Raw genomic sequence first — 27030 nt, 5'->3', positions numbered from 1 at the left:
GGTGTCCAGCAGGCCACTGGTTACCTGGGTCTGAGGCTGGGATAGCTGTAGGTTCAGGATGCGCATCAGGGGTCATTCACAAGTTGATGGTCACTGAAGCCATGAGAGCATATGAGATTGTGATTTTCCTTCCGTACATGTCCCTGAACTCCCAGCAGCCCGACCGCACAGGGGGCCACACACACCAACCTTTCCCAGGGAGGGTCCTGCAGGGCATTGACCTAAGCTGGGTGCAGCAGAGTACACATCAGCCCTGACAGGAACAAACGTGCAGCACCAATTCCATTTTATGGCCTTGTCTGATGCTGGGACACGTAGAGAGGGCACCAGGTCATCCTCGGTGCAGCAGGGACATAAATCAGACAGCGCTCTGCTTCCTGGGGCCCCAGCTGAGGAAGACAGGGCCTGCCCAGCTCTAACTGGGATCAATTACAGGCCATCCCTCTGGCCCCGGAGCTAACTTCCACGCACTCGTGCAGGCCTGGCCCCAGGAGGCCCTGCGGGGAAGCAGCACCTAGGCTGTGACTGTGACAAGATGCAGAACTCCGACCTGGACAAGGCAAAGCAGAGGGAGCTATTTGCCTAAGTGAAGAAGATAGTAGTGCTGATAATGAAACCGTAGTATCTACCTTCATTGAATGCAGCCGGCAAGGCACCATGCCGAATGCTTCCCGTGAGTTCTTTCCTTTTAACCTCACAATAACCTTCTGAGATACGTTCTACTGGGGACCTCAGTTTACAGATGAGGAAACTGAGCCTCAGCAAGATTGAGTGGCTAGCTCAAGGCCACCCACTTAGGAGGTGGTGGAGCCCGCAATTCAAACCCCAGTCTGTCTGCCTCCAGAAGCTGAGTTCTAAAGAATGGCAAAGAGATGACAGCTGGCCTAGACAGCCCGTCCTGTAGAGTCAAACAGGCTTGGATTCAAATCTTGGTTCTCCACTTCCTAAATGTGATCTGAAGCAAGTTACTGAACTTCTGAAGCCTCGGTTTCCTCATCTGTAAAATGAGGAAAACAGAACCTAGCTTGCAACATTGTTGTGGAGATTAAGAACAATAACGTAAAGTCTATATAAATGCCCGATAAGTAGTTGTGTTATCATCATCATCACCATCCACATCCTTGCCTCTTACCTTTGCTTACCACATTCAGATGGATGGAGGAGTGTGTGTGAAGTCCTGCAGGCATGAGAGAGGCAGCAGCTGGGGACCTGAAAGTGGAAGAGAAGTGGAGTAACTGAGAAATGAGGTTCAAAAAGTAGACCGGGGCCCGATCATGCAAGGTTGCCTTGTAAGCCATAACGATTTTGGGCTTTATTCTGAGGTCAGTTGGAAGCCACTGAAGAAATATAAACAAGCAGAGGAGTGACGTAGTTCATTTTGCTCCTCAGCGAGATGCTTTGGGCAGCCCGTCCTGTTCTCCCTAGGACCCCGGGGCATAAAACAGTGCCTAGGACAGAGTAGGTGTTCAAAAAATATTTGTTGAATGATTTGCCCAAAGTTGTTTTATTCAGGCTTGCTTGATTCTGAGAAGCAGGTGTGCACTCTTGCTAGCTCAGGGAAAAGACGATGCATTGTAGGTATAATTGTAGATGCTGGCTACGGGAAGCCCAGAGCAGAGCCTGGAAGCGGGAGACAGTCCTGGATCCAGGTGGCTGCAGGTCCTCAGCAGACACCATGTGCAGGTCATCATTGGTGCCATCTGCCTGCACCTCACATACCTGCATCTTTCCTACCTGCTGGCCCCTCTCATTCTTAGTTTTGGTTTCCCAAGCACCTTGGCTTGTACATGGTCCACTGTAGCCTCACTGGCTTCCTCTACATTGTGAACTTTCCATCTTAGATCCTTTCGATAAGTAGCTCATTATTTGTTTCTTAGTTCAGATCTAAGGGAGAATCTGATTGGCCTAAGCTCATCTTTTTATGCAGCATGAGTCTGAATAAGGAAGGCAGGAATACCTGAATAAAATCAGGGTTCTGTGAGATAAAAAGAAGGGATAGGAGACAGTTGTTGGGAAGGCAATCAAGAGGCACCACTACATTCCACCAATAATTATTTAACTATAACTTGTGATATGTGCTTTGAAGGAGAAGAGGAGGACCTAAATTAGATTCGAGGAGGAGAAGGTTTTAAAAAGTCATGGATGGCCTGCTCTTAAGTCAATGCTTTATTACTTGGAGCACAGGCTAAGCTGCTATAACAAAACGCTCCAAAATATATTAGCTTAAATGAGATATACGTTTATTTTTCTCACGTGAAAAGTCCGGATATGGCTGGCAGGGGCAGCCCTGTTCCAGGGAGTCACCTAAGATCTGGGTTGGTGGGTTGATGTTACTGTCATTAAAATGAGGTTCCCATTTCTGGGTCCACAGTGTCAAAGGTAAGACCAAGAAGTTGTCACATTGCTTCTACTCACATCCTATTGGCAAGGACTCATGGTGCCACACCTCGCTGTGGAGGAGGCTGAGGAAGGTAGAGTCTAGTGGGGCAGCCGTGTTCTGTGTTACAACTTGAGGGGGTGTTTAAAAAAAAGAATGAGGACAAGGAGCTCCCGGAGGGAGATTCAGAGTCTCTGCTACAGGTACCCTGCCCTTGGGGGAGGAGATGGAGGACTCCAGTGGCCATTAATGGTTAAATGCAGTGGGGAAATCCAGTAGAATGAGGATGGAAGGTGCCCAGTGTATTTGGCATTTAAGAAGTTCCTATGGCCCCAGAAGGGCTGCAGTCAAACTGCAGTGGGTTGAGGATGAGAAGCGAGGATATGGAGCTGGAAGTGTAAGACAACTGTTTTGAGTAACTCAGAGGAGAAGGGAAGGAAAGAGAGGCAGAAATAGCTAAATCCAGAAGAAAGGAGGGCTTTTTTTTTTTTCTTTTTAAGTTGGGAGAACTTTGAGAATATTTACAGGCCAAGAGGAGTCTATTCATAGAGGAGAGTTTGAAGATGTGCGAAAGAGGAGTTAGCACCCTGTACTGCACAGAGGCAGCTCTCAGAGCAGACAGGAGCGGGTGACACCAAGAGCCAAGAAGCAGAGATGAGCCTTGGGCAGAAAGAGAAATATTTCTTCTGAGACGAGAGGAAGGCAGTGAGGATGAATGGGAAAGTGGTTATATCTGTGTCTGTAAGGTGGAGTGGGGTGGGGAGTCAAGACATTCTTGCCCATGGCTCCATTTTCTCAGTAAACCAGAGGAAGGGGGTTCCTGGTGCAGAAGAGAGATTGGCAAATGGTTGATCAGAAAATAAGGAATCTGTGCACCCATGTATAGATTGAGTCAGGTTCAGGGTCACATGGCTTTGCCTCACTTATCCATAGCCTACCAAAGCCAGCTCCATCTAGCTTGGAGAGGAGTACTGGGTGGCCTTATAGATCCAAAGGCAAGGGGGCTTCTGGGTCTCAGGAAGAGCCTAGATCCAAGGAACTGGGCAGGTCTATTCTGTTGGTGATGGCTTGGCCCCTGGTGTGGGCATTGGAGGCATGGAGGGAACATGAGGAGTGACCAGTTGTGGCTGATCCCTGGGGACTCAGGAATTCTAGAATTCTGACAGGGAACTGAGTTCCTGCAGTGACTCAGGTGCGGGGTTCTGGAGCTGCCAATGTCTAGATCTCAGTTATATTGGGAGATCATTTAGGCCAGGGAAGCTTGGGGGACACGAGTTACATTTTGGAATGTGTAACAGTCAAGATCTCATCAGAAAATGGTTGACACACTCAAATTGGACAATTTGAGAAAAGTTTAATGAAGAATCTTTACAAAGATGTGGGCAGGGTTTAGGAAAACCACAAGAGATGGTGCAGAACTAGGGGCTGGTGACAGCAAGCTGTTAACATCCCTAGGCCTGAAAGTCTGGGAGGAAAGAGCAGTTGCCTCAACCCAGAGGGGCCTGTGTGGAAAGGGCCACCCAACAGGAGCTGAGCCCTTCAATGAGGGATTTAGTGGTCCAGGGCAACCCCACAGGGAGGGAGTCAGGGGATGGCATACGCTACCTTCACTCTCCTCTACCCTCCAATCTCCTGCCGGGGCTCCCATTGGCTGAACCCAACAGAAAGCCAGAGGACAAGAGTGCTCAATGTGGTTCATGGAGTTCAGCCGCCTGGTGCACAGAGCAGGGTGGAGAAGGGTGGAGAGTGGCCTGGAGGGGCAAATGGAAGAGACAGGAAACTTATCCAGGATTATACCTGGATGTACACACATGTACCATGGACTCAACATCCTTAGCTGAATATCTGAGTTCTCTCTATGATACCAAAAGGAGAGCCAGAGGCCTTACCTCAGAGGGCGGAGGGGCTCCCCAAGAAGAATAAATATTCTCATCCTCATTTACAAAGGGGATGAAGAAGCAGCTCCTAAGAAAAGAACTTGAACTAGGTCCATGCTTCAGGTTCACGTATGAGTGTGTCTGGCAAACTGGGAGAGAAAGGGGGAATGCCAGTAAGTAAATTACAGGAAAAGACTATGCATCTCTGAGGTAGAATCCACTCAACTGGATGGATACTCAAGGTGGTAGGCAGGATAACGGCTCCCCAAAGGTGTCCACATCTTTATCCCTGAAACCTGTGAATATGTTATCTTCCTTACCCAGAAAAAGGGACTCTGCAGGTGTGATTAAGTTCAAGTTTTTGAGATGATTATCCTGGATTATGCAAGTGGGACCAATGTAATCCCAAGGGTCCTTGTGGGAGGGAACAGGAAGGTCAGAGTCAGAGAAGGAGATGTGATGATGGAAGCAGAGGTTGGAATGATATAGGACCATGAGCCAAAGAATGTGAGTGGCCTCTAGAAGCTGGAAAAGGCGTGGAAATGCATTCTCCCTTAAGGCCACCCAAAGAATGGCCTGCCAATCCACTTCAGACTTCTGACCTCCAACACTGTAAGATAATAAATGTGTGTTGTTTTAAGCCACTAAAATTGTGGTGATTTGTTACATTAGCAATAGGAAATTAATATATCAAGTTACTATCATAGTCCCTCAAACACAGTAGGAACTCAGTAAGTAGCAGCCGAATAAATGAAAGAACCTGAAATCAACAAGGAGACTCAGCTCGGAGTCCGAGTGATACTGATGGGTCATGGCTCTGGGTCCAGTGTCTGGACGTATCTGTAGACATAAGTGAAACAACGATCTCTCTAAATAATGTGCCACCTCAGGACTTGAGCAGTCCTGCTGTGACTCCCCTCTAGGAGGACAGCATAGCGGAGGGAGATTAGTTTCTCTATCCTCCTAGGAGTAAGAAGACAGGGCCCAATATGAGAGGCACAGGCACTAACCAGTAGAACATTAAGAGGCAGTCAGAGGAAAGCCCTGCATTGAGAGCATCTGCCCAAGTGATGTCCAGGGCAGAGCAGAGGAGGCAGCATGAGCAGAGGCCTGGGTGGATGCAGAAGCACACATGAGACAATGCTGGGACTCTCAAAGATGCCAAGGGCAGACCTTGTGATGATTCTGAGCCCTGCAGTTACCTAGCTTAGGGATGGTGCAGTACTGAGCCAGCAAAATGTGTGTCTGAATGATGCTGTGGCCTCCTTCGTTTCTGCAGGCTGGTGAGGCCTCTGGGCCTCCAAGTTATCCCTGTAATGCAAAGGGAAGGAGCCATTCTCTCCAGCTCTGCCTCCTACCACTACACCTCATCTAGGGCTGCTGGGCCTGGGGGGCACCATAGTGTAGTTTTCATTTATGTGTCCAACAAATGATAGCCCACTGTGCACGCTGTGCCCAGCAATCAAGCAGGGGCAGTGGCATTGCTCAGACCTCTGGCAGCATGGCTGCAGGCATGGCAGGAGCAGCTGTGTAAATCAGGCTCAGGAGGATGGGTCAGCTCAGCAGAGGAGTGTGGAGAGGGCTGCTGGTCAGTGAAATGGCAGGGCTGCTGTGGGAATGGACTCAGTCTTGAGCATAAGTGAGGTGTGCCCTGGGAACCAATGAAACTTGGTGGGGACAATTTACAGGGAGCTGGACACCATCTAATTACTCAAAATCACTTTGACAAACATACACAGGTCATCCTGACTCCTTCTCCTCTCTCTGTCAGCAGCTGAGGTTTCTAGAAACTGGTAGTGGTGTCCTTCCACCTTGCTCTCCCATCCTCTGGGACTCAATGGGACCTGTGTCATTCTAGGAAGTGGTCCCCAGATCTCAATCTTTTAGGGAAATGGGAAGAAGCTCTTCCCCACAGGAAGGTTTTGGACCCTGCCTTGAATAAGATTGGGTGAAATAATGAGCCAGCCCTGATGGCCTAGTGGTTAAAGTTCTGTGCACTCCTCTTCAGCAGCCCAGGTTTGTTTCCCAATCATGGAGCCACACCACCCATCTGTCAGTTGCCATGCTGTGGCGGCAGCTCACATAGAAGAACTAGAAGGACTTACAACTAGGATATACAACCATGCCCTGGGGCTTTGGGGAGAAGAAGAACAAAACAAAACAAAAGAGGAAGATCAGCAAGAGATGTTAGCTCAGGGCGAATCTGTCCCTGAAAACAAAAGAAGATTGGGTGAAATAAGCCCTTGAGAAGAGGGAGGGAGGTGCCTGGGAGTCAAGGTTCTTGAGATCCAGAGAGGAAAAGGTAGTTAAAGACTGAAGAAAGAGTCTGAGAAAAACCACAGAGACATGGTTCCATATAGCCTGTTGAAAGAGTTCTATGGGTTGGTAGTGACAGAGGAACCTGATGGAAGATGGAGCTTGGGAGGAGGCCAGGGGCCAGATTATGGCTTCAAGTTGTCACATGTAGTGCTACCTGCTGCTGGAAGGTATCAGTCTGGCCTGAGATGACACGCAACTCAGAAAGGACTTCTAACTAGAGTCACAAGATGAGTAGCTCAGGATGTCTACTGACTAGAGATCCACCTCTGAAGATAGCTTTCCAGTGTACAAAACGCCTTCAGTTTCCTAGCATTCCAGTGATCTATTGCAGCATAACTCACCAACCCGGACAACAACATGCATTTTGCACACAGACCTGCAATTTGGGCAGGGCTTGGCGGGGACAGCTTGTCTCTGTTCCGCTCAGTGCAGCTGGGACAGCCAGAGTCATCTGAAGGCTCTGTCACTCAATGTCTGGCAGCGGATGCTGGAACCTTAGTGGGCGCTGTGAGTGGGAACACCTACGTGGCCTCAGCTTTTTCACAGCATAGTGGCTGAGTTCCAAGGGTGAGTGTTCCCCAGAGTGAGCCAGGTGGAAGATTTCTAACTTAGCCCTGGAAGTCATAATGCAACACTTCTGATGCATCTGACTTGTTAGCAGCCAAGCACTAAGGTCTGCCATGTGCTAAGGAAGAGGAATTAGACTCCACATTTGGTTAGGAGACATATTAAAAAATTGTGAACATGTTTTCAAACCACTACACCCAGGGAAGTTGGCCTGAGTGGGTCTCATTGCATTCCAGAGAAGGTAGGTGACTCTCCAAGATCACACAGCCACGAAGAGACAGAACCAGGTTTAACCATGACATACACACACACACACACACACACACACACACACACATTGAGTGTCTCCTACATCTAGCACTTTATAGCATTTGACATTGTCACTAGAATATATAATAGTCATTTTAAACTTAACATTTCAAAAGTCAAATTCATAATTTTCCTAAACCTGTTCTCCTACAGCCTTGGCGTCATCCTTGATTTCTTTTGTCTCACATCCCACATCAAAACCATCAGTCCATGTTGTAAGTTCTGTCTTAAGATCCATCCAGAATCTCACAATGTCTTTTCCCCTCCAAGTCTACCATCAGGGTCCAAGCCAGCATTATCTCGCACCTGAATTATTGTAGTAGCTCCTTGCTTGTCTCTATGCTTCTGTTCTCACTTACCCACTGCTACCCCCAGCCATTTTGCTCTCATTATAGCAGCCTAAATGGTTCTTTTATAGGATAAATCAGATCACATCACTCCTCTTCTGAAAGCCCTATAATGACCCTGCATCTCACTCAGAGTAAAAGCCAAAGTCCTTGCAACGATCTCTCTGACCTCATCTCCTAACAACTCTCCTGGCTCATTTCTCTTCAGCCACCCTAGCCTGCCTTTTCTTCCAACAGGCCAGGCATACTCCCACCTCAGGACCTTTGCACTTGCTCTTTCTTTTGCTTTGAGTGTCATTCTCCTGAGAGCTGCCCGATTCTCTCTCACGTTCTTCAGGCTTTTGCTCAAATGTCATCTCAATAGAGAGGTGTTCCTGGACCACGCTATTTAAAACTGCAACTCTATCCCAACCTGGTGTTCCCTCCAACTCCCTTCATGCTTTATTTCTCTCCATAGAACTCATCATTATAATACATATTATGTATGTACTTAAAATGCTGTCTTTTCTCTATCCTTAGAAATGAGCTCCACAGCTCAGATTTTGTATGTTTTGTTTACTGCTTATTCCTTATTATTTAGAACAATGCCTGGCACACAGTAGGCTATCATTTGTTGGGTGAATAAATGAAAACTACCATTGTGCTTCTGGAAGCTTCTCCTTATCTTTCTAAAAGCCATGATTTGTGTGCTTTGTTGCTCTAGTAATGTAGCTTTTATGATTTCAACACAATCCTCTTTAATCTCACTTAATAATTTGGTCCTAAATTATATTTCGTTTTTTCCTCCTCCTCCTCCTCATTCTTCTTCTTCCCAAGTTATGGCCTTTTTTCCCCCAATGTTGGAAAGACTTCAAAGTGTTTTATTTTAGGTTCGAAGTCATGTCATCTGCTAAGAAAATAGGATGGAAGAGCAGAACCCCTCAATGGCCTAGGAGAGTTGTTTTGTCTCAGGCAAAAAATTCCTAAAGTGGTGACCCATATGCAAAGCCATTAGTTTTGTAGCACTAAGTCATGATTAGTAAAAAAACAGGCACACCCACATTTACAGAATGACCAAGCTCCCAAAACACACACACACACACACACACACACACACACATCTACAAAACAACCAACCTCCCAAAACACACACACACACATCTACAAAACAACCAACCTCCCAAAACATACACACACACACACACACTCAAAACCCTCAAAGGCAGGTGGAGCTTACCAGACAAAGGGAATAGCTATTGCAAAGGCCCTTGGGTGGAGGTGGGCCTGGCCCTTCTGATGAAGAGAGAGAAGGCTAAGTGTGGCTGGAAGAGAGAGAGAGAGAAAGAAGAAGAGATAGGGAGGTATGGATGGTATTCGATGATGGTACAGAGGTAGGCAGGGGCCAGCTCGGGGAGGACATTGTTGGTTAGAATAAGAAATTACGTTTTTATTCTAAATGTCATGAGAAGCCATTGAAGGGCTTAAGCAGGAAAGCGATATGATCTAGTTTATATTTTTAAAAGCTCACTCTGGAGTCTGTGTGGAAAATGGATTGCAGAGGACAAGAGTGAAAGTAGAGAGACTAGTCAGGATAGCATTGCCATCATCTGGGCAAGAGATGATGGCATGTGGTCTAGGGGCCTAGTGATAGAGACGGAGAGAAGTGGGCAGATTCAGGATGGATTCTGATGTGGCATAAACAGGGCTGGCTGCTGGGGGTGAGCGAAGAGAAGAATCAGGAATGACCTTCAGTTTTGGAGATTGAGCAACTAAGTGGATGGCGTTGCGCTATGTACTGAAATATCCCCTGAATTGGAGACCCCTGGAGGGGAGCAGATTGGGGCAAGCATGGCAGGACAGGAAGTCAGGAATTTGTTTTGGCTAGGTCAAGTTTCATTTGCCTGTTTGACCACCTGGTGAAGATGACAAATAGGCAGTTGGATCTAAGAGTCTGGAGCTTGGGAGAGAAGTCAGTGGTGGTGATATAGATTTGTAAAGTCATTGGCAAATAGATGGTGATCATTTTGTAATGTATAAAAATATCAAATCACTATGGTGTACACCTGAACTAATATGATATTGTATGTCAACTATAAATTACACTTCAATAAAAAGATAAAAAATTTTTTAAAAAATGGAAACAAAACAATAAAAAAAAAAAAATAGGAGGCCGGCCCTGTGGCCTAGTGGTTAAGTTTGGCACGCTCTGCTTTGGGAGTATGGGTTCGGTTGACCTATGCAGACGTACACCACTTGTCGGTGGCCATATTCTGGCAATGACCCACATATAAAATAGAGGAAGATTGGTACAGATGTTAGCTCAGGGTGAATCTTCCTCAGCAAAATAAATAAATAAATAAATAAATAAATAAATAAGAAGAAGAGCAAAAAAATGCCATGAGACCGGATGAGATCACCCATGGAGAGAGTTAAGAGGAAAGATGGAAGCTTAGGGTTCTCTGCGAACATGTCTGTGTTAGGCAAAGTTGTGTGGGAAACAGGAGCCCGGGGAGGGCAGGCCTTGCCTGGGTCCCGACCAGGGGCCCAGTGGGGCAGACAGAGGTGACAAGCGACAGCCACAGTGAATAGGTGGAAGGTGTAAGAATTCTCAGAGATCCTTGGGAAGGGAGCCTGGGAAGAGAGAGGGTTTCCTGAAGTCTTACAGACTGAGGGTTCAGACTGTTGGTGCACCTGCATTGAAGGGATGTGTGGACTGTTGATAGAATAAACAAGAAGACATCTAGGTCACTCCTCTTCCCATGGGTTTGTCACCTCCAGCTACCATGAGCTTCTTGAGGGCAGGGACTGTCTCCTTTGCCTCTGTACCCCGTACCCAGCTCAGAACAGCTGTGGCATGAAAGAGGGAAGAGAGTGAACTTTTAACAGGCCTGTACACATGGTCTGAAAAGGAGACTGTCTAAACAATGAGATCTGCAGGCCAAAAGGAAAAGGGATACTGAGAAACCAGGACCAATGGCTCCTTAGAGCCTCACCTGCAGGCCCTCTTCGGGGATGGAGTAGCCGCCTTGCTGCTCCCCCGAGCAAGAGAACACTTTGCTTCTCTCCCCAGAACTGTGGAGAAACCCATTCATCCCCAAGCAGAGCATCCCAGCAAGCTCACAACCCAGATGGCAAACCATATGGAGAGGGATTTCTCAGAAGTCCCCAAGGAAGGAAGATGCTGGCTTCTCCTACCTCCTGAGCTCCCGCGGTGGATCCCTGGTGGGCGGGAGGGAGAGCGTCAAAGCCAGCAGGGAGGGGGGACCTCGAGCAGATGTGGCAGTGGGAGTGGATGAGAGGCGGTAAACATGACTAGAGCATGGAAGGGCGGAGCTTCTGCACCCTCCAAAGGTGGCCTTTGGTTTTAGTTCATCCCGGTGTTCCCTTGGGATGGGGCGGCCATCATCAGCCATGAGAATGCAGAAGCAAAGATGGCTGTTTAGGAGAGAGGGGAAAGTTGAAGCAGAGATGGGAGAGAGAGAGGAACTAGTGGCAGGTCTCTGACAGCTCCACTCACTGGCTTCAGTCCTTCTCTAGGCCCAGCTGGCTTAGGGTTCCATGAGATACCCCCACCTCCTCCCCACAAATTGTGCTCGGGGGAGTCTGAGTTGATTTCTGTTCCTGAACACAAAAAGAACCTCAATGAAGACAGTAGCGTTGTCCAGGCTACTCTTGGCCCGGCCTCTTTCGCTTCCCCAGAAGGCCTGCTGCCATTGCTGCAGGATGACAGACAGACAGTTCCACCCAGCTGCCCGGCTGGATTCCCATTTGTTCCATTGTGTGTCAATGAAAATATCTCCTCATCCTGTAGACCTTGTTTGAACTCCTCCTGCTGTCCTTGTGATGTTTGGCATAACAGGAAACAAGGGCAGCCTTTACTCAGGGCTATCTGGGAATTCGCAGTCACACCCCAATGTCCCCTGGAAACCCAAATGAGGAAGTAATAATTAGGACATTCTCTCCTTTTATAGAAGCAGAAACTAACTACCTTGGGGATCTTGGACAGGCCACTGGACTTTCTTGGGCCACAGTTCTCCATCTGAAGAATGGGGGGAGGCAGGGCTTGGGGGAAAGCATACAAAAACTGGATCATGAGGAAGAAAAGAGAGCATAGAGTCTGGCACATAGTATGTTCTCAACAAAAGTGAGTTATTTTTACTATTAAAAGGAATTTAATGGGTAGCCATAAAAAGAGATTCTGGGAAATAAAACATTTCTGGGCTTATATTGTTTAAAGTGCTTCTCAGGATGCCTGGCACATAGGAAGGTATAAGAGATGGTAGTTATATGAAAAATGTTTAGTGTTGGGACAAGGACTGAAGTGAACTCAGGCAAGCAAAAGCCATTTGATTTGGTGCTCGTGGAGCTGTGGCTCAAATGTTTCTTCCTTTTGTTTAGAATTCTGGTGATGCATAACCAATGCATATGGTTATGCAATGAAGTCGCTGAAAATTTGTTTGCTTAAAGATGATGTTTGCTGACCAGCTAAGAACTTATAGAGAAGGCAGTCATTTGGTTTGTTAGAAGCCGTCCTCCAGGAGGACAGGAGCAAGTGGAGGAATAGGAGGTGAGGGACACAGGGGATCAAGAGAAAGTGTAGGGAGAAAGGATCGGCTGAGAATGGAGGCAGGAGAGATGGATGAGTGGAGAGAGAAAGGAGAAAGCCCCCTCGAGAAGGTGGCCCCCTGATCAAATATTTTATTATTTCATTTCATTAATTTTATTTGCACAGCTGGTTTCTCAGTTCTCTTTCTTCCCAGAACAGTTCTCTGGGCAGCCTTGACCAGACCACAACATGAGAATTATCTGACTTCAGCTTCTGGCTATAAACTCCTCACATCACATCCCCAGGAGGAGATGATGAGACCTCTGTCTTCGGAATGTGTGTGTGGTGCCATGGGCCAAGAGGGTGGAGGGAGGGGTCTTCTACGCTCTGAGGGCTCCACTTCACTTCCACGGTCGAGAGTGGAGGCTGCTTGTTGCCGCCAACACTCCATCCCCACCTGACCCGACCAGGACCCTGGTTCTGATCCCAGCTCTGCCACTTGTTCTCTGCTTGGCCCTGGAAAATACCTTTCTTTTCTCTGGGTCTCTGTTTCCCCATCTGAATAGGAAGGTGTTTGACTAAATGAACTCAGAGGAACTTTCTAGCTCAGGCAGTCTGTAAGTCTCTGAGATCCGGAACGACTGGGGAAAGGAAAGACACAGGGGCAGGAATCCCAGAGTTTCCCATCAAATGCTGGCCCCCAGCTCCTACTTGGTGAATTAGAGTGAAGCAAGTTAGTCTGCTGGTTACCTTAACTAAGGGCAACTGAGTCCCATCCTAGGATTTCCTTCCTTTCCACCTGACTTCAAATTCCGCTCTTCTCACTTTTAAACAAGTAAAAGCCAGATGGGAAATCATCACAAGAGTAAAGTATATAGTTTTGCACTCTTCATCTAAACGCTCTGGATTATGTCCAAGGGAGTGATGCAGTTGGACATGGCCCCAAGCGTCATACTGTACATTAATGATCTGTTATGTATCCCTCTCCCACTAGACTGAGAGCCCTCCACGGGCAGAGACTATGTCATATTTAGCTACATAACACTAATAAATATTACAGGGTTGAGGGGACTCCTTTTCCATCCCTGACACATGAGCCAATTGAGAAATATGCAAAAGAACAAACTCTCACCTTTACGACTGTAAATCAGATATTGGAAACCATGTCTTAGAGCTGCAGACATGTGGGCTTCCTAATAGCGAAACTTAAATTCGTTTTATCTGTCCAGTTGTGGACAGTGCAGGGAATTTGCAAATTTCCCCATGTGTGTGAGGTCTGCTCCTACAAAACTTGGTGGGTGAAGAGGCAGATTAAAATGTGTAGTGCCAAAGGGAAAGGAAAGAGAAAGGCACAGAGCTCCACATCCCCATATTCTCTCCCCAACTTACTAATATCGTAAGTCCTACTTCCTCCTCAAGAAGGTGTGAAGGGGTCAAGGTAAGGCAGGAGGGTTGTACTAACGGTGGTTCCTCCCCATGGAAGAAAACATCAAGTGTGGGCGAGAAGCATTCTCCCCTACCCACACAGTTCCAGGCGTGTTATGAGCTCAATATGCTTCGTACGGGGTAGTGGATATTTATCATCTTTTTGGCTATCAGGCATCTGAGCCTCTTTCTATGTTTCTTTTCAGGGGAGAGGGTTCACCCACCTGGAGGGAAGTAGAGCCTGCTTCTCACTAGAGAAGACAAAAAATTCCAGAGGCTTCCTTTCTCAACTTCTCTTGAAGTGTATTGTAGACCCATGGACTAATATTTACCAACTAGATAACTCTGACTTTGAATCATAGGACAGTGACATTAAAAAGTAGGGACCAAGCAGAATCCCTTTTTGGTAATGGGGTAAAGGGGGCAGCAGGGAGCTATATCTAGTTTCTCGTCTAGCAGCGGCTCCAGCATCTAATTTCTGCTGGATTAGCAGTGCAAGCTAGCCCCAGCAGCAGCACAAGTGGCGTCCTCACTGGATAAGTTGCATAGCATGATTTGGGTGTTGTTCTTGAATGTGTGGCCATGGGTCTGGTTCTCAATTCCCCCTGAAGAGTCCGTGAGGTGCCCCAAATCCTTTTCATAAGTTCCTTTTCTGCTTTGATCAGCCAGAGTCAGTTTCTGTGGCATATAATTAAACCATGACAGATGCAGAGTGTGCAAGGAATGGTTGTTGACAACAGACCCTCAGGAAAAGAGGAGAAATCTGAGGATTGGTTATTTTGGTCTTTTGGAATCAAGGGCAGTGAAAACCCAGCTTTAAGCAATGGGACTCTGACAGGTCAGACATACAATGGTGAAACAGTCAATTAAGTGGAAACTTCTAGTCACCTGGAATGAAGTGCCCATTGAAAGCAAGGCTCTAAGAAACTGAGTGGCTGTGCTAGAGGGCAGTGTGTGGGGCACAGAGACTTCAAGCTCATATCCTAGTTACTCAGTTCGAGTGTCCACCTAAAATCTAAGGACCTTTTATGTCTGCGATCGAAGAATCTCAAATTTCTTGCAGCAGCAGGAACAAGGGGAAGAGGTCGTATTCCTCGAGTCAGGACATCGAGTCAACCAGTGGAAGCCAGAACTATGGCAGGTGTGCCCTGCAGGAGTTAGAACCATGACAGAGTTGCAGCTGCTGTGGGAGGTGACACCAAAGCAGAGGAGGAGGGGAAAGAATATCCCAGCCTCTCCCTTTCTCCTGCCCTCCAACCTCTTACTCACACAGAAGTCAGAAAATATAACTTACAGGTATCAGCTTACCTGGGATATGGAACAGAGACGGGGAAGGAGAGCAACAGATATGAGAAACAGGCCCAGAACTGGCACAAACGCAAAGCCATCTTCTCCCCAGTCCAGAGATGTGTAACTAGCATCAGACTCCAGTATACCTAGAAGGCAATTACAAGTCAAGCCCAAGAGGAGAGGCAAATAAGGGTAAAGTTTTGCTAATTTGTACTGTCAAAATCTAAAGAATACATGTGGAAATAGACCTTGAGGGTGCTAGACTAAGGAGGGAGCAACATAATTTTAGATTGCACTGAAGTTATTTCTACAGACGCATTTACCAGAGATCCTTATTTCAATTAGGCTAGTTTGAATAGCTGGAAATGTTCTAATTGTCTACTTGGTTGATTGACTAAAGCTTGGACTAGAGAGTGGTCTGCCAAACACAGTTAAGATGTCATAAATCCTTTGTTATGAAGTAGTAGGGAGATTGGGATACGTGAGTACATTTCTGTGTGCAATGTTCTCTCCATCCCCTAACTGTATTCCGAGAATGGGCCTGAAGACAATCTTTTTTTGAAGACATTGAGAAATACATTAGCGAGGGGAGCACTGTCATCTTTGAAAAACACTGTCATGGCTGTTCTCTGTAAGGCTGGGGATAGTCGGAGGAAACTGCAGTTGAAATGGGCTCCCTGATTTCACTAGGACTACCAGGATGCTAAGGTGGCAGACTCCAGGTGGGAGCACTTAACCACTAGAGGCAAGGTGGACATGGTGACCGAATAGGCATAGGAAAGGAGTTTAGATGCTAGACAAAGAACAAATGCCTGCTACTATATACCCCTCTGCCTATCCATTGACATAAGCCCTTTTTCCAATACTTAGACTTCAAAATAAAGCTTCCACCGACTATAGTACAATCAACTATTTTTTGAAAACTAACAGTGTATTCACTCATTGCCAAACGAGTCAACCTAAATCTCATCAATAACTATATCCAGTTGCAAGTCTACAATCTGTGGGTGATGGCCACTCTTCTGATAACTGCTATCCTATCTCAAAATTCTATAATCTGAGCAATAAATGGTAAAATTAATCACCACCAGCACACTATTAAATAATAATGAGGAAAAAGAAAGAACAGAAAAATTAGTTTAAAGCAGTTAAATTACTGAATTTGACTGAATCTAAGAATGAGTTGTAAAACAAACCATTATCTTGTGTACCATTAAGGATCCAATTAAGTGATGACACAATGCTTTCCCATCACTTATAATTTAGGGCTACTTTATATTTATTTAGACATAGACATAGATTTTTATTTTATATAACTTTTGTGCACACAAAAAGTAAAAATATAAGAAAAATATATTGATTACGATATTCCTCAAACTTCTTCATATTTATAGTCCTAATTTGAATTCCCCCCACATTATTTGTACGACAAAGAATATTTGCCCCACTGCTTTCTTTCCACACTTTGCTTGCATATACTACTTTTCATTTCAATGTGGAATTATAGTGTAATATTTCTAAGACATGTTAAAGGACAATTAAACTAAAATGGGTAGTATCAGCAATATCCATCACTCAGTTGAAGTGATAATAATATGAACAGCTATGATCAAGTAGGCATATGCACAGTCAAGAGTAACTATATCAAGAATGTTGCCTGGTTACCAGCAATAGCAAGGTGTTATTAATTGTAGGATGCTGCCCCATTTCACAGGTGTTAAAATTATGAAAAAAAATGAACATCTTAAAATTGATGATTTCATAGTGAATATAAAATACCCATGGCACAATAAGGAAGAAAATACAGATGTATGTTACAATTCTTTTTTTCTGGTGGTATATTTGACTTTTGTTCTCCAATAACCCTCTCATGTTCTATTTGACTTAATCCAGCACCTCAACTGTTGTTGTTGTCATTTGTTTGTCTGTTATTTTTACTCAGCAGGGTAATCAAAATCTTCATTCTTGAGGGAATTTAGTCAGTGGTAGTTCTACCAACATAGCGTTACTATAGTGGCAATTCTTGTCTTTTCTCCTGTTTATGTAATGGGTCATTTTCCTCTACTTACCTTTAGGAGTTTATAAATTATTTTCAACATTTTGATTATGAAATTCCACATTGTGGTTTTCTTTGTGTCTATCCTCCTTAGGGTTTCTTGAAATTCATGGCTTTCTGGGTTTATAGTTTTCATTAAATTTGAAAAAATTCTGGTTCTTATTTCTTCACACTCTCCCTCCCTTTTTTTTCCACCTTGGGACTCCAATTACACATACATTAGACTGTTTGATATTGTCCTACAGATCATTGAGATTTTGTTCAGTTTTTCCTGACTTTATCTTTCTGTGCTTCACTTAGGATACCTTCTATTTCTAGGTCTTCAAGTTCACTGGTTATTTTCTTCTGTAGTGTGTAATATGCTATTAATCTTATCCTATGAATTTTCATTTCAGATTTATTGAGTTTTTAAGTTCTAGAAGTTCCATTTAGTTTTAGAAAATATTTTCCCTTTTGGGGCCAGCCTCATGGCCAAGTGGTTAAAGTTCCATGTGTTTTGCTTTGGTGGCCCAGGTTTGTGGGTTCAGATCCTGGGTGTGGACCTGCTCCACTCACCAGCCATGCCGTGGAGACATCCCACATGCGAAGTGGAGGAAAATTGGCACAGATGTTAGCTCAGGGCAAATCTTCCTCACATTCTTTCCTCATTATGTTCATGTTTTCCTTTAAATCTTTGACCATATTGGGTGTATTTACAATAGCTTGTTTAAGATCTTTGTCTGTTAACTCCATCATGTCCATCATTTCTGAGCATGTTTCTATCGATTGATTTTTCTCTTGGTTATAGGTCTTATTTTCCTGCTTATTCACGTCTTGTAATTTTTTTATTACATGTTGGACATTGCGAATGTTACATTATCAACAAGCTGGATTTTGTTTTTTTCCTTTAAAGAATGTTGAAGTTTGTTTGTTTGGGCAGGCAGCTATTGGTGGGTTACCTTGATAATTTCAAGACTTGCTTTTAAGCCTATGTTCTAGGCTGGTTTAACCCTATTACTAAGGTGTCTCCTGACTGGATTCTCTACTAAATGCCCTATGTATTCAACAAGGTCCCTCATATCTGACTTGTCAAAACTTAAACATCTCCCAACCTTGTGAGAACTCTGGAAATTATTCGTCGTACAGCTCTTCAACAGTTATTCTTTGCCCAGCCCTGTGGAGTTTCATCCTAAATATATTCAGTTGGGTCTTAGTGTTCAGCTAATTGGATTTCTGGAGCTCTTTCTCTGTGTAGCTCTCTCCTCTCCTGTACTCCGTTTCACAAATTGCAGTTGTCTTAGGTTTTTGTTTTCTCAGCTCATTAAGACTGCTATGGTCTAATTGCATTCCCTCTCTCTCCCTATGCTGGGGTTCAGTAAATGCCTGCCGATAGAAAGTCAGGGCAGCTATAGAATTTGCCTCATTTGTTTCCCTTCTCTCAGGGATCACCATCCTGTACTGCCAGTTTGCCTAATATCTGAAAACAGTTGTTTCACATATTTGCTCCAGTTTTAGAGTTGTTCATGGTAGGAGAGCTAGTTTAGTACCAGTTACTCCTTAATGGGGAAAGTGGAGTGTTGCCTGGCTCATTAATTTTCAACTTTTGCTATTTGTTTTCTTTATTTTTTTTTTCACTTAAGGCTGTCTCCCCGCCCCCCCCCATAAATATTGCTTTAGCTTTATCCCACAAGTTTTGATATGTATTATTTTTGTTATTGTTCAATTAAAATATTTTATAATTTTCATTATGGTCCCTTCTTTGGCCCATGGGTCATTCCAAATAATATTTATTATGTTCCACAATTATAAGGTTTTTAAAAAACATATATATTGCAAATAACTTCTTCTGATGTGTGTGGCTTTTTACTTTCTTAGTCATATATTTTAATGATCAGAATTTCTTAGCTTTAAGGAAGTCCAATTTGTGAAAACTTTTTATGACCAGTTCTTCTTTTTTCTTTTTTGAGGAAGATTAGCCCTGAGCCAACATCTGCCCCCAATCCTCCTCTTTTTTGCTGAGGAAGATTGGCCCTGAGCTAACATCTGTGCCCATCTTCCTCTACTTTATATGTGGGATGCCTGCCACAGCAAGGCTTGCCAAGCGGTGCTTAGGTCTGTGCCCAGGATCTGAACCAGCAAACGCCAGGCTGCCGAAATGGAATGTGCAATTTTAACTGCTGCACCACTGGGCCAGCCCCTATGGTCAGTTCTTTTTGTGGCCTATTTAGGAAAATTTTGCTTATCCCAGGACCATGAAGATATTCTCTGATGTTTTCTTCCTAAAAGATTTATTCTATTTTTCACATTTAGGCTTATGATACATCTTGTTATTTTTTGTGAACATAAATGGAGTTATACTGGTGCCTTTTTGTAAATCAGGTGACTAGATATGATCTGGCCTATTTATAGACTCTATTCTGTTCCCCTTATTTATACATCCTTCTGCCTTGTTATTTAAAAATATTTTTTCCAAGTACATTTTCTAATTGTCTCTTAGTGGTCATGCTGCATTTCTTTTGTTTGTCCCTCCACATCTCCTTGCCCCTTTCCATCTTGCTCTTAGCTCAGGGAAGCTGCCCTGAATGGATTACAGTACTGTTTCCCCCGCTCTGAATCCAGGGCAAATGCAGAATTCCAGAAAAAGGTCAGAGGGAGGGAGGAGAGAGGTCAGTGGGTTTCTGCCCCCAATTTCCTTCCTGTGAGGTCCCCTCAGGTTAGATTTGTGACTTGACTGAATGTCATTGTTTCTCTCAAGGCAGCTCACCCCATAAGACTCTCTCTCTTTCCGTGTTCTGATAACTTCTCTAGCCTTAACTTCTTCACTTGTAGGAGTGGTGACAGCTCCTATGTTGCTAGCCCCGGGTTCCTGCACCACCCCTTATGGTACCTCTAAGTGCTGCTCACATCTTTGTGATTAGTCTCTTCGCATACAAACCTTTAAGGAAAACCCTAAGTTGAAGGTACTGTTTCCCGTTGAGATCCTGAGTAATGCACTGGTGTATAAGAAAGTTTTTAGAAAAAGTTTCCAGTGTCCGGCATTTTGCCAGACGTTCTTTAGTTTTAATAGTTTGTTTCTAGAAATTCTTGGATTTCCTATGTAGATAATCATAACATCTTATAAATGGTGACCCTTTTGCTTCTTAAAATACTTACAATGATATCATTTTAGTTTCTGTTCTTTTTCTTTCATATTCTCCTGGCATTATAATCTTGAACAGAAGTAATTACAACTGTCTCATTCCTGGCTTGAAAATGAATGCAACAGATGGTTCACCATTTAGAATAATATATTCTGTAGATCTGGGGTAGGTACCCTTTTATAAGTCAAGGAATTTTTCTTCTGAGTTTATTATTTTTTCAAATCATGACCAGATATTGAATTGTATTGAGTGATTTACTACATTGTTTGAGAGCATCATAAAGCTCTTTCGTTTTTCTTGTTCTGTTCTCTCTTGGGGTCCTGGCTCCATCCTGGTATTGCACATCAAGGTCAAGGCCATGCAGACCGTTCTTCCTGGAAGGACAGATACGGAGCCCTATAGTCCTTTTGGGTGGATCTTGGGCTTCTTGGACTCTTCCATGTGGAGCATTACAAGATGTCCATGAAGGCATCATTTTGATGTATTACTTTGCTTGCAAAATGTCTGCTTCTTTCAAAAAACCCTGACTTGCTCAAGATCTCCTTTCTATTAGAGTATGGAGAGGAAGTAGAAAAGGGAGTGTTGAGGAGAAACCCCATTCTGACACCCATAGGTAACGTGCAGCCATCCTATGAAGCAGGTATCGGTGTGCTTAGTTTACAGATGAGCAAACTGAAGCTCAGAGAGGGGAAGTGCATTGCCCGGGACGATGGCAGAGTGGGATCCTGGACCTCTGGCCCCCAATTTTGTGCTCAGAAACACTGTCTGCTTCCTCAAAACAGAGAAGTGAAATCTGGGTCCCTCCTCCCATGAAGGTACTTCTGCCTTTCCCTGAGCCTTGGGTCCTTAGCCGTAAGCATCTCTGGGTCTGGTCCTGCTCTCCCTTTCAGGTCCCTCGCAGTTTTACAGCTTGGAAGTGTCATGGCCCTCTGACCCTGCTTCCAGATCCTCCTGGGTCCACTAAGCGCTCTGTATCCCGTCGGTGCTGTGAGTATTGCGCATGTATGTGTGGAGGGGGAGGATGGGGTCTGGGTTCCTCTCTGGAAAAGGGAGGGGAGCAGAGAGTGGGGTTCTGATTCTGCTTCTCTATAGACTAGGCTTGGTGCTGACATGGGCATGTGCTTGCTGCTGCCTGGTCTGTTCCTGTCCCTTCCTCTGACCACAGGCTGGACAGCTTCCAACTGCCTAGTGACTGAAGGCTCCCGGCTGCCTCTGGTCTCCCGCTTCTTCCTGACCTGCCCCACGGACTCCAGGCTGCACCTCCTTGCAGCATGCTCCTCAGTGACCAACCTCACACAGGCCTTGGAGGCTGTGCCACAGAATGTGGAGGGGCTCTGCCTTGCTGGTTCCACTTCAGTCCTGCACCCGGATGCCTTCTCCCTCTTTCCTGGGCTCAAGTTGCTAGGGCTGAGTCTGCATCTCACCCAGCTCCTGCCAGGAGCTCTCCGGGGCTTGGGGCAGCTGCAGCAGCTCTTTTTCATAAGCCGCCAAAAGGATTACCTCTTCCTACCCCCTGAGGCGTTTAGCAATCTAAGCTCCCTGCAATACCTTGCTTTCTTGGGCCCCTGCCTGGATGGAAACTTGGGTGTCCGGTTGCCTCCCAGTCTACAGCGGCTGGCTATCAAGTTCAGTTGCCTTCAGAATGTAGGGAAATTGGCCGACATCTTCCCAGACCTGGTGTTTGGCCCCTCCTCTGGTGATGCTCGGACCCTGGACATGTTGGATCTGTCATTCAACAATCAGCTGAAGATGGCCAGTCCTGGGGCCCTCCAGGGCCTCAAGTTGGGGACTCTGCTTCTGGATCACACAAAGATGGAAGCAGCTGCAGTGGGGGGGCTTGGGCTGCAGAGACTGGACACTCTGTCTGCGATGTATACTGCCACTGCGGAGCTGCCTGCCGTCGCCGTTGCCCACTTTGAGCTGGAGGAGTTGAATTTGGGATCCACTCCGCTAGGGCACATAGCTCTGGAGGCCCTGGCTTCCTGCTACAGTCTGAGGAGCTTGGGTCTTAAAAGCAGTGGCCTGACTGACCTGCCATCAGGTTTTCTGGCTGCCATGCCCAGGCTTCAGAGACTGAACCTGGCCAGCAACCAACTGCGGAGTGCCATGCTGTGCACGAATGAGACAGGGGCTGTGTCAGGACTGCAGGTCCTGGATCTGTCCCAAAATGGGCTGCGTACCCTGCCCCCAGCCGCCTTCTCCTGTTTGCCCCATCTGCGGGAGCTGCTACTTCAGGGAAACCAGCTGGTTTGTCTGGAGGGCCAGGTATTCCAGGGCTTAAGGAGGCTGGAGATGTTGGACTTGGGCAGGAATCCACTGGAAGCCCTGGGCGAGGACTGGTTGGCTCCTCTGCCTGCACTGACCACTCTAAACCTGCTGGATACCCACATGGTACTGAGCTCAGCCTGGGTCTTCTGGGGCCCAGAGAATCTGCACGACTTGAGACTGCAGCTCCCCTCTGGCCCTTCCAGGGTAGCGTTGCCCCTGCCTGTGAGGCTGACTAGCTTGGAGCTTCATGCAATCTCAGGCAGGGAGCACTGGAAGCTGGCTTCTAACATATTCCCAGTCCTGCAGACCCTGACTCTAAAAGGCTGGGGACTGCAGCTGAAGACGCAGAATGTCACTGAGATCTTCCCTGCCCTTCGTCAACTCTCCCTGCTTGGCAATAGCTTGGAGGCTCTCTGCTCCCAGGACAACTCCAGCTACTTCCTCTGGCAGCTCCCCGGGCTCCAGTATCTGAGGGTACAGGGAGATGGGCACAGCTCCAGGCCTTGCTGCATCACGGGGCTGCCCAGCCTACGGGAGCTGAAGCTGCAGGCAGTGCAGTCCCGAGCCCGGCCCCGCCTAGTACGGCTTGAGGAGCTGGTGGGTGAGCTGCCCAGCCTGGAGGTGCTGTATCTGGCCCAAACAGGATTGGAGACATTGTCTGCAGCTGCTTTCCAGGGCCTGGGAAGTCTCCAGGTCTTAGTGCTAGACTGGGAGACAGGCCTTGTGCTGGATAGCAGCCTCCAAGAGCATAGTCCCCAGATGCCCCAGTACATGTATATTCTAAGTGCATCCTTAGCCTGCCAGTGTGCCAATGCCTGGGTGGGTCCTTGGCATGAGCGGTCCCCCAGGACATACATGCATGTAGTATCACAGCTGTGCCACTCAGAAGCTGGGGGCCGCCTCAAGAATCCCCTTTTCCCCTTTCTCCAGAGCCACTGCCCCACAACTGTGGGGTTGGAACTCTTTTTGGGCAGTTCTGCCCTGTTGCTTCTGCTAATCTCTTTGCCCCTTCTACAGGAAGCCAGGAACTCCTGGATCCTCTATCTCCAGGCCTTGCTCAGGGCTTGGCTTCAGGGTCTGAAGTGTCGGAGGAGTGAGGGCAAGAGGTTCCTTTACGATGTGTTCGTGTCCCACTGCGGGCAAGATGAGGGCTGGGTGGTGTGGGAGCTGCTGCCTGCTCTGGAGGGCTGCCGTCCGGCTGGCCAGGGGCTGCGCCTCTGCCTCCCCGAGCGGGATTTTGAGCCAGGCAAGGATGTGACTGACAATGTGGCAGACAGCATGGCAAGCAGCCGGGTTGTGCTCTGCGTGCTGAGCCGCCAGGCCCTGCGCACCCCACGCTGCTGCCTGGAGCTCCGCCTGGCCACCTCCCTCCTGCTGGCTGCCCCCCGTCCTCCAGGGCTGCTCCTGGTCTTCCTGGAGCCTGTCTCCCGCCACCAGCTCCCCCGCTACCATAGACTGGCCCGGCTGCTCCGCAGAGGAGACTACTGCATGTGGCCCAAGGAAGACGAAAGAAAGGCTGAGTTCTGGGCTTGGCTGAGGAGCAGGCTAAGGCAGCTTGGCTTGGGCTAGAGTAGTTGCATGTCAGTTGGAGGGTGGGGTTAGGAAAAGCAAGCCAGCCTGGCGCGGAGAGAACAGGCATGTGTGGCTTCGGGAGACCAAACTCATCTTCCTGTGGGAGGTGGGGTGCTGCAAGTGTAGGGAGGATCAACCAGTGGTTTTGGGAACACAGGCTTTGGGGAGGTTCTGGAAGCTGAATGAGAACATTTGGGAGATGGCAGGTGGCTGTGGGGTACGTGATGTGATCTCAAGATCTCCAAATCCTCAGTAAATTGACTAAATCCATGAGATGCTTGGCTTAGTTGGACTTTTTGTTTTTTGATGGAAAACCACCTGAGGCAGAAGGCGAAGGGGTTGGGGTCACAGAAACTGTAGGCCAGACGACATAAAGTTGGGAATTTATGGAGAGCATGGGGAAGCAAGGAGGGCTCTGAGCATTCCTAAGCTATGGCATGGGGTCCAGGCGAAGTCCAACCAAATCTTCAAGGGCAGAGGGGCCCCCTTTTCCATCTGGATTATAGACGAATTGGCAGCTGAGGACCAAAAAGCTGAGATGCTGCCCAGGAGGCAGCAGACTGATTGCCCATTCCCTCAATAAAAACATGAATGCATGGGCATATCTACCTTTCTGTTTGAGCCTCATAGCAACACTGGGAGTGGGAACCCACTCCCTTGGTGCTATGTGCTCTAGCTTGCTAAACTACTTGTCACTCCCAGAACACCATGCACTCTTGCCCCTGGGCCTTTGCACATGTTGCTCCTTCACCCAAGAACATACTTTCCCCCAGTTTCTTTTCTCTGGGGAGCTATTACGTGTCCTTTAAGATTCAGCTCAGCCATCACTTTCTCCGGAAGCCATTCCTGACCTCCCAGCCCAGGTAAGCTGCTGCCTCTGGGTTCTAGCAACTTCCTGCACTTGCCTTTCTCAAAGTATTGATCCCTCAAAGGTCTAGGAGCCCCAAGAGCAATTGTCTCCAAAGTGGGGTGCACAAGATGAGTCACTGGGGTTTAGGAAGAAAATGTTAAAACTTCTATTTCCACTTTTTAAAATTTCACTTTATTCTGAAGCTAGACTGCTTGCTTTTTAGCCACACAGCTTTGTTATGTTACTTAACCTCTGTACCTCAGTTTCCTCTTCTGTAATATGGGATAATATTAGACTCTCCCTCAACGGGTTTTGTGATGATTAAATGAGATAATATGTATAAAGCACCGAGAGCAAGATCTAGTAATGCATAGTAAATGTTCAATAAAAGTTAGCTTTTCATGTAATTATACATGTACTACGTGTATTTCATTTACAAGTAAATAAATACACACATGTTGGGAGTGTGTGCTCAAAAAAGTTTTACTAATAGGAAACATTACTAATTTACTAATAGGAAACTCTATTGGGAAAGTTTGAAGATCAGGCCCTGGGGACGGCAACCAGTTTGCTTCATCTCTGCATCCTTAGAGCCTAGGGTTCTTGACAGATAAGTATGGACAGAAAAAAATCTTGGTGGATGCTGAAGCAGAGAACGGAGGTCTGGTTCAGGCTCTATTGCTTATTTCTGTATGACACTGGTTGGGGTACTTGGCCTCGTGGGGCCTTAGTTTTCCTCCTCTGTAAATTGCCAGGCTTTAATCAGACAAAGGCTAAGGGAAACCATGGAACAATTCCAGGCTGGATTCAGGGCGACGGGCGCCCTCTTGTGTCTTAGTGGTGTCCATCTCTCCGCGCATCCTCACCTCCATTGCTCCTTGTCAGGGTAGATGATCCTGAAGTGGACATATTTACCTGACTCTGCGAAGCTGCCTTTCCAGCTTCAGACCCTGACATTCTCTCAAATGTCTCCACCGCGCACCCCACACTGCCCCACTCTCTCTCCCCACTCAGGCCCCTCCTCCTCCTGTGACCTTTTCCTTATGCAGTGTGGGGCTGAGAAGAGACCTTTGGAGTCACATGCCCAGCAGTTCAAATCCCAGCCCTGGCACTTACTGGCCATGCGATCTTGAACAGCTCACATCATCTCTCTAAGCTCCCATTTCCTCCTGGTAAACTGAGGGTCATGACACCAACCTTATAGGACTGTTGTGAGACTTCAGTCACAAGGAGGTTGCAATTACGTTCACTGAGTTATTACTACCAATAAGTTGAAACATGTTTCACAGAGAAGAAGGACTTTGAACTGGGTTTTAAAACTAAGATAATAGAATTCCCCTAATTTTAACAACAGCCAACATGTATTGAGCCCTTGACTCCAGGGACCATATTTTACTGTATTATCTCATTCAATCTTCACAACACCTTGCAACGTAGGTTCTATTGTATTACCTGCATCTTACAGACGAAAAAACCCAAAACAAAAGAGTTGGAGTAATTTGTTCAAGGCCACACAGCTAGGAAGTAGTTGGGCTGGGATTTCGATCCCTGTCTGACTACAAAACCCACATTCTCAACTCCATATTAGATTGATCACACCCCAACGTATTCACAATGGTATAAAGCAACTGCATTTATATTCTTCTTCTTATTATTATTCTAATAATGATTAACATTCTTTCAGCACTCACGAAGTGTCAAGCTCTGTACTAACTGATTTACATAATAATAGATAACCTTCGCTGTGTATTATTAGGACCCCCAGCCTGAGCTAATCTTCCTAGGTGTAGTATCTCATCGAAGCCTCACAAAAACTCGGCAACGCGGATGCTACTATTATCCTCACTTTACAGGTGAAGAAAGCGAGGTTCACAATTGATCCAAAGTCATGCACCTTAACTGCGAGCGGAAACTCAACCGACAATTGTCCAACTCTCTCCTGCCCACCAGTGTGGTTACCTCTAGTCACCCTCTCTGCTTAGTTCTCATTGTTTCTGCGTTGATCTCCCTGGGTCTACGGCTCTCGCTGGTCCCCTCAATAGGCCCCGCCCCTTCTGCTTGAGTGCCCGCCCACTGGGTGCCGTTATCCCGGAGCCTGCGGAAAGTATCCGTCGCAACAGGCCCCGCCC

At 46.5% G+C, this 27030-nt stretch overlaps 1 protein-coding gene and 1 long non-coding RNA gene across 5 annotated transcripts in view; one reads left to right on the top strand and one right to left on the bottom strand.

The window, feature by feature from the left end:
* TLR12 (toll like receptor 12) overlaps positions 1-25308 on the top strand; it is a 131696-nt gene extending 106388 nt beyond the window's left edge. Inside the window, exons 2-3 of the mRNA XM_005607235.4 lie at positions 21102-21198; positions 21304-25308. Of these exons, the coding sequence (XP_005607292.3) occupies positions 21322-24048 (2727 nt within the window). The 5' untranslated portion in view covers positions 21102-21198; positions 21304-21321 and the 3' untranslated portion in view covers positions 24049-25308. The remainder of the gene's footprint in view (positions 1-21101; positions 21199-21303) is intronic.
* LOC111771577 (uncharacterized) overlaps positions 1-26998 on the bottom strand; it is a 34272-nt gene extending 7274 nt beyond the window's left edge. For all 4 annotated transcript variants that reach the window (XR_002805481.2, XR_011432005.1, XR_011432007.1 and 1 more), the window contains exons 1-3: positions 26861-26998; positions 15055-15182; positions 1133-1209 (exon numbers count right to left, since the gene is read on the bottom strand). This is a non-coding gene — a long non-coding RNA (uncharacterized lncRNA). The remainder of the gene's footprint in view (positions 1-1132; positions 1210-15054; positions 15183-26860) is intronic.
* Between the last annotated feature and the right edge of the window lie 32 nt (positions 26999-27030).

Source organism: Equus caballus, chromosome 2 (assembly GCF_041296265.1).
Source record: "Equus caballus isolate H_3958 breed thoroughbred chromosome 2, TB-T2T, whole genome shotgun sequence".
Taxonomy (NCBI): Eukaryota; Metazoa; Chordata; class Mammalia; order Perissodactyla; family Equidae; genus Equus; species Equus caballus.
The sequence above is the reverse complement of the archived record's forward strand: the minus strand, read 5'-3'. Positions and strand labels throughout refer to the sequence as shown.